This window comes from Neopelma chrysocephalum, unplaced genomic scaffold (assembly GCF_003984885.1).
Source record: "Neopelma chrysocephalum unplaced genomic scaffold, ASM398488v2 Primary Assembly neopelma1_163, whole genome shotgun sequence".
In the NCBI taxonomy this organism is placed as follows: Eukaryota; Metazoa; Chordata; class Aves; order Passeriformes; family Pipridae; genus Neopelma; species Neopelma chrysocephalum.
The window spans coordinates 195,819-212,227 of record NW_020897825.1 but is presented as its reverse complement, the minus strand read 5'-3'; the positions used below and the strand labels follow the sequence as shown (position 1 = coordinate 212,227).

At 54.9% G+C, this 16,409-nt stretch overlaps 3 protein-coding genes across 6 annotated transcripts in view; 2 read left to right on the top strand and 1 right to left on the bottom strand.

Annotated features, from left to right (window-relative positions):
- Positions 1 to 445, bottom strand: part of CDS2 (CDP-diacylglycerol synthase 2) — a 25,005-nt gene extending 24,560 nt beyond the window's left edge. Inside the window, exon 1 of the mRNA XM_027701562.1 lies at positions 377 to 445. Coding sequence (XP_027557363.1) covers positions 377 to 439 — 63 coding nt within the window. The 5' untranslated portion in view covers positions 440 to 445. The remainder of the gene's footprint in view (positions 1 to 376) is intronic.
- A 91-nt stretch (positions 446 to 536) lies between these two features.
- Positions 537 to 5,610, top strand: PCNA (proliferating cell nuclear antigen). Of its 3 annotated transcripts, none has more exons than XM_027701561.1 (7): positions 537 to 557; positions 1,278 to 1,499; positions 3,398 to 3,495; positions 3,919 to 3,986; positions 4,139 to 4,333; positions 4,841 to 4,964; positions 5,072 to 5,610. In XM_027701561.1, the coding sequence occupies exons 2-7, from the start codon at positions 1,279 to 1,281 to the stop codon at positions 5,152 to 5,154; spliced, it is 789 nt and encodes a 262-aa protein (XP_027557362.1). In that variant the 5' UTR covers positions 537 to 557; position 1,278; the 3' UTR covers positions 5,155 to 5,610. The 3 variants fall into 3 exon arrangements, with proteins under 3 accessions (XP_027557362.1, XP_027557360.1, XP_027557361.1); XM_027701559.1 differs by lacking the exon at positions 537 to 557 and adding an exon at positions 778 to 872; XM_027701560.1 differs by lacking the exon at positions 537 to 557 and adding an exon at positions 800 to 818.
- A 3,213-nt stretch (positions 5,611 to 8,823) lies between these two features.
- TMEM230 (transmembrane protein 230) lies at positions 8,824 to 14,456 on the top strand. 2 transcript variants are annotated; one of them, XM_027701580.1, is made up of 5 exons: positions 8,836 to 8,904; positions 9,491 to 9,567; positions 10,893 to 11,019; positions 11,433 to 11,555; positions 13,259 to 14,456. In XM_027701580.1, the coding sequence occupies exons 3-5, from the start codon at positions 10,921 to 10,923 to the stop codon at positions 13,397 to 13,399; spliced, it is 363 nt and encodes a 120-aa protein (XP_027557381.1). In that variant the 5' UTR covers positions 8,836 to 8,904; positions 9,491 to 9,567; positions 10,893 to 10,920; the 3' UTR covers positions 13,400 to 14,456. The 2 variants fall into 2 exon arrangements, with proteins under 2 accessions (XP_027557380.1, XP_027557381.1); XM_027701579.1 differs by lacking the exon at positions 9,491 to 9,567 and having other exon boundaries at positions 8,824 to 8,904; positions 10,892 to 11,019.
- Positions 14,457 to 16,409: the final 1,953 nt, after the last annotated feature.

The window sequence follows — 16,409 nt, the reverse complement described above, 5'->3', positions numbered from 1 at the left end:
GAGGTACCAAATGACCAAATTACAGAGGTCTGTAACTCCCCCCTCACTCCCTGGGGGTGATTTCGGAGGTACCAAATGCCCCCCAAGGGAAGGTTTGTACCCGGGATACCCCACAAACACAGCTCACATCCCCATCTCCGCGCTCCCACACGGCGGACCCGGGCAGGCTGTCGAACCCCCCCGGGGCGGGATCTGCTCCTTCGGGGGGTGTCAAATAAACCCAACGAGGGGCAAATAAACGGGCCCCCCCCACACGCCACGCGGGGGTCGCGCAGCGGCCGCGCCACAAGGCGGCGGGATGCGGCGCTCCCCCCCAAACCCCTCGTCCCTCCCCACTCCCTCCCGTCCCCCCGTGTCCCCCGGGGCCGCCCCGCACCTTGTCCTGGGGGTCCCGGGCCCCGCCGGGGCCGCGCCCGGGCCGCTGCCGCACCTCGGCCATGCCGGACCCGCGCCCGCCGCCTGCCACCGACAGGGGGCGCCACCGCGCCGCGCGCCGGCCAATGGGCGGTGCGAGATGGGCTGGGGGGCGGGATTTGTGCGGCGCTGGCCACGCCCAGGTGTGGCGGGCTCATGGCGGGCGCCATGTTGGGAAGGGAGCGGCGCCGCTGGTGACCAATGGACGGCGCGGGATGGGCGAAGGGGCGGGGCTTGGGGCCGACCCGGATGCTGGGGGGCGCCATGATGGAAGCGAGAGTGCGTCACTGAGGGAGGGAGCGATGGGAGAGCCTCGCGCGCGGGAAGGTGTTTATTTTAACGGCACTAACGGGCTTGGCGTGCGGACGGTTTTTACGCCGGCCCGCAGTTCCCGTCAAGAAGCGGTGTCTGAGGAAGGGCGCGCCCGCCGCGCTGTCCCTGCGGACGGGCCCTGAGGGGCCAGCGCTCCCCTTAGCCGAGGCCCTGCAGGGATCCAGAACCCCGTCGGGGGGACCCTGCAGGGATCGGTCCCCCCTCAGCAGCTGGGCCCCGCCGCCATCGCTGCGCAGCGAGGCGGGGGCCGCGGCGCTGTGTAACACTCGCGGTGATTGGCTCCCGCCGCGGGGCGGGGCGGGACTACGTAGCAGAGGGGCGCTGTGATTGGCCGGCAATGGGAAGGGGGCCTTTATGAAAGCGTGGATGGGGTTGGGCAGAGGGAGGAGAGTGCCGCTGGCGATTGGCTGTCGCGCGGCAGTGGGCGGGGCGACAGAGCCTGTAAAGGGGGCTGTTGGCGTGAGGCCCCGTTCAGTCTTCGATCGTTGTCTATTTTCTTTTGCTGCTGCTCCCGCTGGTGCTGCCGCCAGGATGTTCGAGGCGCGGCTGGTGCAGGGCTCGGTGCTCAAAAGGGTGCTGGAGGCCCTCAAGGACCTCATCACCGAGGCCTGCTGGGACCTGGGCTCGGGCGGCATCAGCCTGCAGAGCATGGACTCCTCGCACGTCTCCCTGGTGCAGCTCACGCTGCGCTCCGAGGGCTTCGACACGTACCGCTGCGACCGCAACATCGCCATGGGCGTCAACCTGTCCAGGTCGGGCGGCGACGGGGCCTCAGCGGGACGCGCTGGGACGGAGCGGCCGAGCGGGGGCTGAGGCGCTGAGGGCGGCAGGGAAGGGGGGGTGTGAGGGGGTGTGTGGGTGTGTGAGGAGGGGTGCGGGGCGAGGGAGCGGCCCCGGGGTGCGGGGGGCGCCCAGAGCCCCCTCAGCCCTTCCCCCCCCCCCCCAAATTCCCCTCACGGATCTCGCGCCTTTTTTCGCGGCGCGCGCCGTGACGTCACTGCCGGCGCCGAGTGGCGGGAAAAGCTGGTGCGGGGCGGGAAGAGCTGCGGCCATGGACCTTTGGAGAGAGTAATTACGGCTCTAAAGTCACAGAATCACAGAGTCACTGAGGTTGGAAAAGACCTCTGGGATCATCGAGTCCAACCCTTGATCCAACCCCACCTTGTCCCCCACACCATGGCACTGATGCCACATCCAGGCTCTGCTTAAACACCTCCAGGGACGGGGACTCCACCCCCTCCCTGGGCAGCCCATTCCAAGGGCTGATCCCTCTCTCTGGGAAGAACTTCTTCCCCATGGCCAACCTAAACCTGCCCTGGTGCAGCTCAAGGCTGTGCCCTCTTGTCCTACTGCTGTTCCTGGGAGCAGAGCCCGACCCCCCCCAGCTCCCCCCTCCTGTCAGGGAGTTGCAGAGAGTGAGGAGGTCTCCCCTGAGCCTCCTCCTCTCCAGGCTGAGCCCCCCCAGCTCCCTCAGCTGCTCCTCACAGCACTTGTGCTCCACACCCTTCCCCAGCCTCGTTGCCCTTCTTTGGTCCTTACAGAATCCTGGGGGGTGTCAGGAGGACCATGGCCAGCAGGTCAGGGAGTGATCCTGCCTCTCTGCTCAGCCCTGGAGTGCTGTGTGCAGGTCTGGGCTCCTCAGGACAGGAGGCACATGGAGCTCCTGGAGCTATAGAGGTGATGAGGGGACTGGAGCTTCTCTCCTCAGAGGAAAGGCTGAGGGAGCTGGGGCTGCTCAGCCTGGAGAAGGGACCTCCTCAGTGGGAGATAAATACCTAAAGGAGGTGTCAGAGCTTGGACCAGGCTCTGCTTGGGGAGGGGCAATGGGACAAGAGGCCACGGGCACAAACTGATGCCCAGGAGGTGCCACCTGAACATGAGGAAGAATTTCACTGGTGTGCACTGACCCAGGGAGGGTGTGGAGTCTCCTCACTGGAGATATTCCAGAACCACCTGGACACAACCCTCTTCCAAGTGCTCTGGGATGGCCCTGCTGGAGCAGTGAGGTGGCACCAGTGACCCTCTCTGGTCCCTCCAAACCTCACCTGCTCTGTGAATCAACTCTGTCACTGTCCTGCAGGATGTCCAGCCCTGTGCTGCTCTTGGGGCAAGAGGCACTTTGAAGGCTGAATAACATCAGGATTTGACATGGAATAAAGTCCCCACCCTCCCATTTTTCCAGCAGGGTTAGAAGGAGAGCTGTCACTGATAGCTGAGATTCTCTGGGAATGCAACATCCAAAAGGTTAATTCCTAAAAAGAGTTCACTGCTTTTATTAAAGTTCATACAAATCTAACCATCAAATGGATCTTGAAAATTCCACCCAGGAATTATCCCAATCAGCAATTAATAAATTTTAATAAAACTCAATCACAGATCTTGGCTGATATAAATAAAGGTAAGTCATTGCTTTACTGACACTGCAGTTCTAATTTGTGTCACAAAGCATCTCCTGGTTGCAAGTTCTGCTCTACAACAGGTGTCATGTCCTGCCCTGCTGTGCCTGGCACTCGGAAATCTCATGTTTTGCTGAATTTGACAGTCACAACATCATCCTAAGCTGAAAACACAGATTTAAGTATTTTATTCAGACAACTGTAACATCACAGCTTCCAGTCCTGAGGGTCACCTGCCTTTTTTTCCCCTGCAGCATGTCCAAGATCCTGAAGTGTGCAGGGAATGAGGACATCATAACCCTGCGGGCAGAGGACAACGCAGACACCTTGGCTCTGGTGTTCGAGGCACCAAGTGAGTGTTGAATTTGGGGACTCGTTTGTTGGTGTGATGTTCTCAGGCAGCTTCACAAACCCCACACATGGTTCATAAACCACACAGAGGGAAGGAAATAACATAAAATAGCAGGGAAATGGGAGGGGACACCTGATACTCAAACTCTTTGAACAATCTGGGAATTGAAACTTAGTCAACTTGACCAGTAATTTCTTTGTAAGAAGAAGACTTTTTTAGGGCATGCACCAATGCCCTTATCTGTACTTTTTCAGCCTATAAAAGGCTGTTTGGGGCACTTCCAGATTTCCTCTCTAAGGAAACGAGGTGGATCATGCCGTCATCACTGAGGTGGTTTTGGGGTGGGGGGAAGAGTAACAAAAGTCAAATTCAAGTTGGTAACTTCTTGGGAACACTTGGTCACACTGTGCTTTGTTCCTTTAGATCAGGAGAAGGTCTCTGATTACGAGATGAAGCTGATGGATCTGGATGTGGAGCAGCTCGGGATTCCAGTAAGTTGGGGCCCAAACGGCCGATTTCTGAATGTGTTGACAATGAGTGTCGGGTTCGAGGGTGAGTGAATGTGGCTCTGCGAGGGCAGCCAGGCTGCAGGGCAGTGCCCCGGCTGGCACAGGGCAGTGACACTGTGTGACACTGTCCCCAGGAGCAGGAGTACAGCTGCGTGGTGAAGATGCCGTCGGCGGAGTTCGCGCGGATCTGCCGGGACCTGAGTCACATCGGCGACGCCGTCGTCATCTCCTGCGCCAAGGACGGCGTCAAGTTCTCGGCCAACGGAGAGCTGGGCAACGGCAACATCAAACTGTCCCAGACCAGCAACGTGGACAAGGAGGAGGAGGCTGTGAGTGCACACAACTCGTTCTCTGAAGCTGCGGGGTTGGGTCGGGGAGTTACGGTTTGGGTTGGAAGGGACCTTCAGAGGGCAGCTGGTGCACCCAGAGGGTGGTTGGGCACTGCCCAGGCTCCCCAGGGCAGTGGGCACAGCCCCAAGGCTGCCAGAGCTCCAGGAGGGTTTGGATGATCCTCTGGGGCACAGGGTGGGACCGGTGGGGCTGGGCCTGTGCAGGGCTGAGGGTTGGACTGATGGTCCCTGTGGGTCCCTCCCAGCTCAGCACATTCTGTGAGCCCCTGCAATGAGCAGGGACAGAGCTGTGGCTGCCCCTGGTTTGTGGGTTATGGACCACGAGTCGCTGCCAGTGTGAGGTCCTTGCCCTGGGCCCCAGCAGTGCTGACCAGGACCATGGAGCAGCACTGACCTCTGCCCAACATGTCTGAGTTACTTGTCTGAGTTGTTCTGTGGAGGGGGCTCCTGCAGCTGCATTTCCTGAGGTCTGCCCTGGTTTTTTAGGTTACAATAGAGATGAACGAGCCAGTCCAGCTGACCTTTGCCCTGAGGTACCTGAACTTCTTCACCAAAGCCACCCCCCTGTCCCCTACAGTCACTCTCAGCATGTCTGCAGACGTTCCTCTGGGTGAGTGCAAGTGGCTCTGCCAGACAAATCTTGTAGGATTAGAACTTGTGACTTGAATTTGCTGTAGAACCTTCTGAGAACCCTTTTTTCCCCTCTCTCTTTCCCAGTGGTGGAGTACAAGATCGCTGACATGGGACACCTAAAGTACTACCTGGCTCCAAAGATCGAGGACCAGCAGGAAGGCTCTTAACTGGGGCAGGACTGAGGGGGATCTGCTCGTGGCTCAGAGAAGGGAATGGTGGTGGTAGCAATTCCAGTGCCTTGGAGCATCCTGGGAGCACTGTTAGGCTTGGCTTGTAGATATCTTTGTAAATATTTTTCAACTTACTATTTTGCTATCCTTGGCATCTTTGGAAATAGGAATTGTTTGGGTTTTTCTAGTCTGTTCCTGTACTCCCAATAATCTCTTGGATGCTGTCTGAAGGTGAAATTTCTGACTCCTCTCAACTTGTGTAGGAGAAGGGGGACAATATTTAATGAGTCAAGATGTCTCCCGGGGTTTCACCTGTGGAGCTGTAGTTTAGGGTTGATGTTTTTATTATGCCACAAGTTTATGTGACTTTGACTTCATTTATTTTTGAAGCTGATATTCAAACTGAAACTTGGAAATAAAAGATACAATTTCATGGGGTTTGTCCTGTTGAAATGTGGATGGGGGAGTGAATCAAATCTTTGTCAGGTGCTGGGGTGCCCGGGCTCCTTTCTCAGGGCACTGCAGGCCCAGAATTCCCAGCCTTGGTCATTTAATTTGTGAAGGGAGGGTGTGGTTACACTTTGGATAATTAATTGGTCCCTGATGCTGTTTCCCTGAATCCTGGAATGGTTTGGGTTGGAAGGGATTGTAAAGCTCCTCCAGTGCCACCCCTGCCCTGGGCAGGGACACCTTCCACTAGCCCAGGTTGCTCCAACCTGGCCTTGGACACTTCCAGAGATCCAGGGGCAGCCACAGCTTCTCTGGGAATTCCATCCCAGCCCCTCCACACCCTCACAGCCAACAATTCCTTCCCAATATCCCATCTAGCCCTGCCCTCTGGCACTGGGAAGCCATTCCCTGTGTCCTGTCCCTCCATCCCTTGTCCCAAGTCCCCCTCCAGCTCTTGGAGCCCCTTCAGGCCCTGGAAGGGGCTCTCAGGTCTCCCTGGATCCTTCTCTTCTCCAGCTGAACCCCCCCAGCTCTCCCAGCCTGGCTCCAGAGCTGAGGGGCTCCAGCCCTTGGAGCAGCTCTGTGGCCTCCTCTGGACTCTCTCCAGCAGCTCCAAATCCTTCTGATGTTGGGGATTCCGGGGCTGGAGCAGCTCTGCAGGTGGGGTCTCACCTGAGGGGCAGAGTCACCTCCTGTGACCTGCTGCCTGTGATTCAAGGGCAGGGGTTCTGTGACACGTTTTCTGTAACAACCCTCACCCTGGGGGTGCCGGAGCTGCCTCGGGCTGTCCCTGTCCCTGCGGCTGCCCCGGGGACTCCCCTGAGGGCACTGGTGGCACTGGGACCCAGAGGTCACACGGGGACCCCTCCTGGCTCTGGCTCAGCTGCTCTGAGGGGAAGGTCTGTGGTGGGTCAGTGGGAGCCTCTCCCACACCTTCCCCTGCTGCTGCCCCCTCCCTGGGCACCAGCAACCCCTGCCCTCATCCAGGGTGTCTGTGACCCTCTTGCTGTGGGTGACGGTTAAAGGTCACCCTGAAGGTGTTTGATCGTGAAAAACGGTTTCAAAGCAGTTCCAGGCAGTTGCTGTTTTTCTTCACTGTTGGTTCCACAAACCCTTTGGTCTCTGCTGAGCCCGAGTGACCCACCCAGAGCTGTGGGGCTGGGAGAACTTGGGCTCTGAGGGGGGTCTGAGGTCTGCAATCCGGGACAGGAGGGGGGAGCTGGGGGGGTCCAACTCTGCTCCCTGGGAACCAGGGACAGGACAAGAGGAAACAGCCTCAAGCTGTGCCAGGGGAGGGTCAGAATGGACATCAGGAAGAATTCCTTCATGGAAAGGGTTGTAAAGCATTGGAAGGGGCTGCCCAGGGAGGTGGTGGAGTCCCCACCCCTGGAAATGTCCAAAAAACGTGTGGATGTGGCACTGGAGGACGTGGGTTAGTGGTGAACACGGTGGTGGTGCTGGCTGAGGGTTGGACTTGCCGATCTTAAAGGTCTTTTCCAACCCAAACGATCCCATGATTTTAAGTATATTTTTTCAGGGGGCTGTGTCCTTCCCACTGCTCAGCAACTCAGGAGTAGCTTGAGCATAAACTGCCTGAAAACCCGTCCCTTGGAAGCCCCGAGTCCCGGAGCAGGAGGATGGCACAAGGTGGCAGGGGCAGGAGGATGGCACAAGGTGGCAGTGCCGGCGAGGAAACGAATCCCGCTGGGTCAGAGCGGCGGTGCTGCCCTGGGATGGACACTGGTCCCTGCTCGGAGCTGGGGACAGGATTTCCCCGTGCCCTGGACCTTGATCCTGTTGGGAGCAGCACTGCTTTGCTCCTGGGGATGGTCTGCAGGTGTCCAAGGCCAGGTTGGACGGGGCTTGGAGCAGCCTGGGCTGGTGGAAGGTGTCCCTGCCCATGGCAGGGGTGGAATGAGAGGATCTTTCTGATCCCTTCCAACCCAAACCAGTTTGGGATTCTGTGGTTTAGACCCTGATTTGCTGCTGTGCTGCAGGTGCCTCCCATGCTGAGCTGTCTCATGTCTCCATTTATCCTCAACTTCCTTGGCTGGTTAATTCAGGAAAAGTCTGGAAGATCTTTGACCCTGAAGTTTTTCATCAGTCACAGAATTCTTGCCCAGAGCAGTGGTAGAAGCCTTAAATAACCAGGGAGCTTTTTGTCCCTCCAAATGTGGTGCTGGGGTGGGATCAGCGCTGTGGTGCCCACGGCAAACTGGCTTTGGAAGAATTTTGTGGAAACTTCGGCTTCAGTGGGGAATCCAAGGTTTGTGATATGGAAATAGGGAAGGATTCTGGGGTGTAAAGCCAGTGATCGAAGCAAATTCTTTTTGGTGCAACTTCCAGCGGTAGCAGAGGTCACCAAACTCTTCCTTTGTGCTGTTCTACCCATAAACACATTGTAAAAATCAGCCAAATTGTTTATTTGCTTATTTTTACAGCTGAAATGACCGAGTTGAGCAGCCTGTTGTTGCAAGAAACATCCTTTAACATTGGTCCTTACACACTTGTGTCCTGTCTGGTCTCTGCATAAATCCTGAAAGCAGCTGGACCTTTACTTTGCCAGGCCCAAATAATGAAAATTTTAAACGATGTTCCCTTTAAAACAAAAAAACAAACACAAAAAAACCCCAAAAACCCCAACCAAATGCAAAAAATGCCTGGGGAGGGTTAATAAATGCCCTGTTTTTCTCCCCGTTTGAGGGAGGAAGTTTCAGAAGTTCATATATTTAGACTTTCTCACCAAGGAGGTAATAAATAAGAAGGGGGGAGGGATAATTCTCAGGAATTTAAGGAGATTGGCCTTCTCAGGCTCCAAATCCAGCCCATATTTTATTAATTCACAGGAAGCAGTTCCCTTGGGAAGCTCCTCGGAGGAGGCACATCCTCACCTGAGTTACCATTCCCGGTGCTGAAATAACGCCCTGGCTGGGTGTGTGTGTCCCCTCTCAGCCCTTCACAACGCCCCCAGGAACGTCCCGGGATATTCCCGGCTGGAAGAGACCCGGGAGCATCCTTTGGGAAAGCAGCTTTGCGGGAAGGCGCGGACGAAGCCGCCGGTCCATAAAACCCCCCTGCGAATCCCAGATGAGCCCCGCTGGATCTCGCAGGACACGGTGCGGACCCACCCTGGTCCAAGGACGCGGGAATTCCAGCGGTTTGGCCGGGAAGGGCCGGGAAGGGCCGGGAAGGGCCGGGAGGGGCCGGCGGGGCGCGGGCGCTGCCGTGACCTGGAAGGAAATCGCCGTCACCGGGATAAACTTCCCGGGCAGCGCGGAAGGGCCGGGCCGGCACCAGGTAGCGGGGCTGGGGGGGGGGGGGTGGGGGGTTTTGGGGGCGTTGGGGTGGGTTTGGGGGGATTTTGGGGGGGTTTGGGAGCGACGCGAGGCCGGGAGCGCCCGGGCGAGGTGGGGACCGGCGGCACTTTGGGATGTGCCGGGGACACTTTGGGATGTCCGGGGACACCTCGGGATGTCTCAGGGACACTTTTGGGTGTCCCCGCTGAGGTTTGAGCTCCCAAAAGGGCCGCAGTGACCCCCCCCAGCCCCTCCGTATGTCCCCTATGGCATATTGCTCCGGTTCAGGGGATAATCGGGAATCCGGGTTTGCGTTTCCCGGCGCTGCCCCGGATCCTCCCCTGGTTTAAAACACAACTGAAATCTGGAATTACGGCCTTAATTATCTTGGCCAAGTTGCTTAGGCCTTACTTGTTTATTTATATAAAGTAAATATTCTTGTTTCTGCTCCTGGACCGTGTCAGAGCACGATTTTAATGCACTGTGGGCTCGGTATGAGGCTTAATGGGGTTAAACCTGGCCCTTAAACTCTCTGAGAGAGTATTTTTTTATGCATTTGTCATGGATAGCTTCTTTCTTGTCCATAGGTGATGTAATGGGAAGGGCAGACAACTTGTGCAGGAGTAAATTAGAAATAATTCCTAAGAAGTCACTAAAAAACCTGGTAAATAATGGGGTGGTGGGTGAGAAAAGAGGGGAAAATGGGGCAGAGTCAGGAAATGTGACATTCATTTCAGAAGTGCTGATTTACTTGGGCTTCTTCCCCTCCTGCACATCCACCCCCAGGCATGTGGGGGGTTTTTAGGAGACCCGGGGGGTGTTTGGGTGCTGGGACCTGAAAAACAGGGATGTGTGAGGAGCTGGGAATACCACCCTGTGGGTGGGAGGTATTTCCTAAAGACTTTCATTCTATGTTTGGGTTTTGCTACCAAAACAAGCCCCGAAGTTCAAACTGAAGGTTCAGCTGTGGGGGTTTGAGATCAGAGGATGTTGATTCTTTTATAAAAGTCAAATTTACAGCAGGAGGAACAAATCTGAGTGAGGAACGTGCCAGTGATTAACAACAGAGGCACAAAGGATTTTGTGGAGATGCATCACCTTTAATGCTAAATCCTGTTATAGAAAGTGTCTTTATCCTTTCCTGTTGGCACAGTTGGAATATGCACTTTTGTTCTCTTTATTCCACACTTTCTCAGCAAATGAAAGCACCATTGAGGCTGGAAAGGCTGGGAAGCCCTTTCCTGCCCCTCTCCTGGGAATTGTCACCCTGGGCTGTGTTTGAGGAGACACCCAGGTCCTGCTGGGCCCTGTTCCTGGCTCTGCAGAGTCAGGGGGGTGTTGGCAGGATGGATCCTGGCTCCAGCCCCTGGGAAGGTGGGCTCCAAGGGACAAGCTCCTTGGTGACCTCATCCCACACACTCCATCCCCTTGAGATGCTCCCCCTGAGTCACAGCTCCTGCTGGATCCACGACACCTCCATTTCGTTCCAGTCTCCAGTGGTTGGTTGTTTTTTAATTCCCAGAACTGCTCTGTTGCAAAACATCCTGATGGTTGAAAAGCTGCTTTGTTTCGCTCTGGTTTGGGTTTCTTTGCTGGTGTCCCTGTTTGGAAGCAGCTGGAGCTGGGACACCTCCCTGCTGGCAGCGGGATCCCCTTGTGAAACGAGAGCTGGGCTGGACATGGGAGGATATTCTGGATTTTCAGTCTGGTTTTAAGCACAGGTTCTACCTTAGCTTGGCTTTTGCTTTCAGAATTGGTAAACCCTCTTGCAGCTGCATCCATTTTGCATTTTAAGCTTAAAGTCAAATGCTTAAATACTTTGTTTGAAAAGTTTTAATTTACGAAGAACAATTTTTGAAGAACAAATTTATGCCTTTTTAGTTGGAACAGCCTTGGCTCTTTAGTTTCTCCTCGGAAACTTGATGTGTTGCTCCCAGACTCCACCAGCCAGTTTTCTCCCACGTTTTTGCTCTTCCCTGTGTTTCCCAGTTCCAGGTGATGCCCAGCCCTCCATGGAATGATGCCGTCCCGCACCAACCTCTCTGCTGGGATTCCCAGTAGCAAAGTCAAATATTCCAAGCTCTCCAGCACTGATGATGGATACATTGACCTGCAGGTAAGAAAAGGGGAAGGAAACCATAAAGCAGGAGGACAGGCAGCTGCAGCTTTGCACTGATGGGCAGCTGCTTGTTTGTGCATCTCTGGCAGAGCAGCTGCAGCTCAGAGAGGGGCAACGCCAGGTGGGAGCCACCACCTCGGCCCTTCCCCTCTGGAAAACCCACAGAGCTTCCCTGGAAACAAGACTGGCTGCTTAACAGATGCATTTCCATGGGGGGAGGTGAGATCTGGAGCAGATGTGAGGGGGTGGGTGGAAGGGCTGGCTCAGCAGGGGCTCCATGGGCAGGATTCCTGGGGAAGAGCTGCCTCAGCCCTTTGTCCCCTGTCACCTGGGGGATTCCCGGCTCTGCCCTGCTGGGAGGGGAGCTGTGCTGAGTTAACCTGGTCAATACTTGGGGTTTTGCCATCCAGTTCAAGAAGAGCCCACCAAAGATCCCCTACAAGGCCATTGCCCTGGCTGTTGTGCTCTTCATGATTGGGACCTTCCTCATCATCATCGGAGCCCTGCTGCTGGCAGGGTACATCAGCAAAGGAGTGAGTGCTTTAATTACTTTAATTACACTTTAATTACACTTGTTATCAGTTTTGCACTGCCTGCCCTGCCCTCAAGGCTGCCATGAGCCCTCAGGAACCACCACGTGACAGGACCAGAGGAAACAGCCTCAAGTTGTACCAGGGGAGGTTTAGATTTGATATTAGGAAAAGGTTTTTCCATGGAACAGGCTGTGCAGGGCAGTGGTGGAGTCACCATCCCTGGAAGTGTCCAAAAAACATGTGGATGTGGCACTTGAGGACATGGTTTAATGGTGAACATGGTGGTGGGTTATGGTTGGACTTGATGACCTCAAAGGTCTTTTCCAGCCTTAACAATTCCATGATTCTGTGATCATGTTCAGTGTAGAAATCCAGAGCCAAAGAGCTGGAAAGTCATTCCCGCCACGGCCTTGCTGTGCCATTTCCCTGGCAGAGATCCCTGTGATCCCTGCAGTCTGGAGCAGGTTCAGAGCTGGGCTGGAGACCTGCCAGGTTGGGCTGAGTGTCCCTGCCCTCCCTGGGGTCCAGTTTCATGTCCCTGCAGAGTCCAGCTCGTTGTCCTGGGAAAACCTCAGCCTGGGGTCATCCCCTCCAGTGCAGATCTTCTGGTGACTGGGGCAGGAGATGCCAGAGCCTGTCCAGGACACAGCAGCAGTTTTCCCACCTCTGTGGATCCATGGGAAGGGGATCTGCTCTTTGGAGCTGCCTGGGTGCTTCTCCCCCTGTCCCTTGGCTGCAGGAATCACTGTCAGTTGGCAGCTCTGCTCATCAGAGTGGCACCAGCAGGGTCTGGGCTCTGTCGGGAGCTCTCCAGGCACAGGGAGCTCCCAGGCCTGGCTGCACATCCAGGGGGGATCAGGAGAAGGGCCCTCCAGGGGTTCCTGCAGCAAGGAGGAGATGCCAGGAGAGGATGAAAGGCTCAGCCTAATGACAACTGATTTTTGTGATTTAGGATGGATTTTTATTTCTCAGCCAGCCAGGCCTTGGGGGTGAACCATGGAATCATGGAATGGTTTGGGTTGGAAGGGACCTTACAGATCATCCTGTTCCAACCCCTGCCATGGGCAGGGACACCTTCCACTGGACCAGGTTGGATGGTCATCCTGAGCATCTCCTCCCTCTCTCCCTGCTTTGCCCTGGCTATTATATTTCATTATTATTATTATTCTATTATATTTATTGTATTATATCCATGTCCTTCAGGTGTGTGAGACAGGGCTGGTGGAGCTCTGCTCCCCCACAGCTCCTGTGCTCACACAGGTCACAGCAGTTCAGAGACAGGAGCCCAGAGCCAGTCTGAGCCCTTCCTCTGTGTCCTGTCATGGGCACAGATAATCATGGAATCCTGGAATGGTTTGGGTTGGGAGGGACCTTACAGATAATTCCAACCCCCTGCCATGGGCAGGGACACCTTCCACCAGCCCAGGTTGCCCCAAGCCCCGTCCAGCCTGGCCTTGGACACTCCCAGGGATGGGGCAGCCACAGCTCCTCTGAGCAGGATGTAAGAGCCAGGAAAGCCCCCCCAGCCAGGCCTGAGGGATGAACCACGGAATGACGGAACAGTTTGGGTCGGGAGGGACCTTACAGATAATTCCAACCCCCTGCCACGGGCAGGGACACCTTCCTCTAGCCCAGGATGTAAGAGAAAGGCAGGCCCCTCGTGCAGATCTCTTCCCACTGCCCTGGGCCGTGTCTCCCTGCAGGAAACGGACCGAGCCATCCCCGTGCTCATCATCGGCATCCTCGTGTTCCTGCCGGGCTTTTACCACCTGCGCATCGCCTACTACGCCTCCAAGGGCTACCGGGGCTACTCCTACGACGACATTCCCGACTTTGACGACTGAACAACCGTCCCATCCCACCCTCAGTAGTTGCTCAGAGCTGGTTTTTGTCCCCCTGGGCCTCGGGGGCCTGGCAGGGCCCCGCTCACGTGTGTCCCTCACACGGTTCCTGGGTTTGAGGGGTTGCAGGTTGTCCAGTTTGGGGGGTTTTGGGGGGGCTGGAACACGGAATTGACCAAAAGGAATTGCAGAGAACTTGGGATTTATGGTATTTTTCCTCTTGCCTGTTGCTGGGAAGTCCTTCCTGGGCGAGGCAATTCTTGCAGTTTTCCAGAAGCAGCTGAGCCGCTTTCAGCAGCAGATCCTTGTTTTTTCTGACTGTTTTATAGAGTTTAGTTTTCCATGAGATTGTGGTTACTGTTGGCTTTACCTTTGCAGACAAACACCATAGTTCAATTCTCCCTCTGCTCTCTGTCCATCAGAAATGCTTCCAGAGTTCTTGTCCTGAGCTTTCGTTGTAGTAACTGAAGTCTGATGTGCAGGGGAGGGGGAAAACAGCACTTGTAGGAAATAATTTACACTCTGCACTTGCTACACAGCTCCTTGTCAGGCTGACTGACTTATTTCCCCACAAACACATTCTTCCCAGGAGAGCTTTTCCCAGGCCACTGTTGCTTTTGGCAAAATCTGCTTATCCCTCACAAGGATTTTGATTATTATTTTAAACAACTGAATGGATACCAGGAGAAGGGTTGGAATCTAGACCAGGACTCAAGTGTCTAAATACCAAAAATCTTGGGTTTGACTAGTGTGGATATTGGAGACATTATTGGAGACACTTGAATTCCAGCTGTCTGTATGTTTGGAGTCCTTGTGTAGCTGATATTCTGTGCAGAGCTGCCCAGAGCAGTGAAAAGGAATTCCCTGTATAGTTTGTACTGAACAAATTCCCTCTGGATTGCTTTGCCAGCATCAGTGGTGTGTCATTCAGGGAAGGCAGAGGGACAGCTCCATTCCTCTGAGGTGGGAATGTCTCGGTGTCCTGGAGAACGTGTGACAAGTGAGGGTGCAAGTGGGTGCATTTAACGTGAATAAAGTTCTATATTCTGTGTAACCTTAAGTTTGTTGTCATTCTCAGGTTTCAGAGGGCACTAAAAACTGTTCTGGGCAATCGGATTTGTGCTTTACCTGCAGCTGCTGCTGCCTCCAGCTCCCCAGTGCTGTTGGGGTGGGTGCAGTCAGTGCTGGGCTCTGCTGGGCAGCTCTGGAACGGCTCCATCTGCTCCAGGACCCTCAGCTTGCCCTGGGCAGAGCTGGGATTGCTGCACCAGGGAGGATAATCCAGCCTGCCCTGGGGGGGCAGGAAAAGGTCAGGGTTTGCTTTTTGAGCCCCTCAGTCCTGGTTCAATGGGAAAGACCCCAGAGCTGGAATTGCTTCATTTCAGGGTCCAAGCACCGGCTCCTTCTGCTGGGCAGGGTGGCAGGAGCAGTGTCTGCTGGAATGTGATGCTCCACAATTCCCAGGTGGGCTGAACGTGTTGGAAGGAAGGGGGCAGGTGTGGCTGCTGGTGCCGAGCAGTCCATGGAGAAGGGGATGAGATCAGTGCTGGATAAAAGCCTTGCTCTGAACCTACTCCTAAAATTGCCTTTTTTCCTCCTTCAGTGTTCTGGATTAAACCCAAACCCCGAGCCAAGTTCTTTTTTTAACCTCCATCTCTTCCCTCATTTGCCTTAATTCCAGTGCTGCACTTGGAGAAATAACTGATCAAACTCAGGATCTCCCTTTCCACCTCTGAAGGCACAACTGAGCAGTTCCCTCTGTGCTGTGTCACTGCAGCCCCCACATTCCCAGCACTGCCCAGCTTCCCAGATGGGACACGTGCTGCTGGCAGCAGCTGGAATGTGTCAATTAGAGCTGGGTCTGGCCAGGAGAGCAACTGCTGACGTCAAACCATGAATCAGCCTCTATTAGGGGATGGGAACGTGGGTTTGTTTGGGTTTGGGGAAAGGGGAGAGGGAGTAGAAGGGAAGTTTAGATGGAAAAAGCAAAGGGGGGGAGGGAGAAGATGTTTAAGTGGGGCTGAGATGCAGAAAGTTGGGAAGTGGGGGTCAAGTAGGATAAATGAATGCAGGGGACAGGAGAAGGAGCTGGACTTTGATGATCCCTGTGGGTCCCTTCCAGCTTTGGATATTCTGTGGTTCTAAGAACATGCTAACATTCCTGGAGGAAAGGCAAGCAATGAATTTACTTTTATTTGACAGAAGCAAAGTGCTCAGGCAGCACAGTGGATAAATAAAGCAGGGCCTGCCCTCATGCTCCCAGGGCTCAGTGAGGGGTGGCCACAGGGAAGGATCCTTTGCAGGGGTCAGTTTAAATCTAATTTGGAAAAAAGGAAACACTTCTGGGAAAGAAAAAAAGGGATTCTGAACCCTGGAAATATGTGGGTCCAGAGGACTTCATCCTCTGAGTTAACACACTGCATTTGAAGCACAGTTTTCCTCCAGAGCAAAGTCTCCCTGTCTATTAATTTCAAATCCCTCTTAATTTTCTGGCTGTCCTGTACCCCATAGCCAGGCTTCACACTTCTTTGCAATATAGCATGAGTTCTCATTTATTTAAAGAGATACAGAAACTTCTCTGCAAACACCTTGTTTCCCTGAGCCTGGTTCCTGCTGGGGGGTGGCTTTGAGGGGCTCAGTGCTGCAGCTCTTTTTCCTGTCAAAACGCCTCAGAAAGATGAAGTTTCCTCCCCAGGGGGGCTGTTGGTCCAGTCTCTCTGTGCTGATACATCTCAATGAGGTCCTTTGGATTTCCCTCCCACTCCTGCCACGCTGGACCTGCTGGATTTGCACACCTGGCTCAGCTCCTTTGCTGCCCCAACTCCCTGGAAGTGGAGCTGCCTTTTCCCTGCATGTGGAGCTGCCTCTTCCCTGCATGTGGAGCTGCCTCTTCCCTGGAAGTGGAGCTGCCTCTTCCCTGGATGTGGAGCTGCCTCTTCCCTGGAGGAGCATCCCAGTGCTGCTGCCAAAGCCCAGGTTCCAGGCTCTGCTCCTCAGTTCCCCTCCTGTAAAA

Coding starts and splice junctions, on each gene's coding strand:
- PCNA (XM_027701561.1), top strand. CDS start 1,279: ATGTTCGAGGCGCGGCTGGTGCAGGGCTCGGTGCTCAAAAGGGTGCTG. Junction 3,987..4,138: donor TGGAGCAGCTCGGGATTCCA/GTAAGTTGGGGC, acceptor CACTGTCCCCAG/GAGCAGGAGTACAGCTGCGT. Junction 4,334..4,840: donor TGGACAAGGAGGAGGAGGCT/GTGAGTGCACAC, acceptor CTGGTTTTTTAG/GTTACAATAGAGATGAACGA.
- TMEM230 (XM_027701579.1), top strand. CDS start 10,921: ATGATGCCGTCCCGCACCAACCTCTCTGCTGGGATTCCCAGTAGCAAA. Junction 11,020..11,432: donor ATGGATACATTGACCTGCAG/GTAAGAAAAGGG, acceptor TTTGCCATCCAG/TTCAAGAAGAGCCCACCAAA. Junction 11,556..13,258: donor CAGGGTACATCAGCAAAGGA/GTGAGTGCTTTA, acceptor GTCTCCCTGCAG/GAAACGGACCGAGCCATCCC.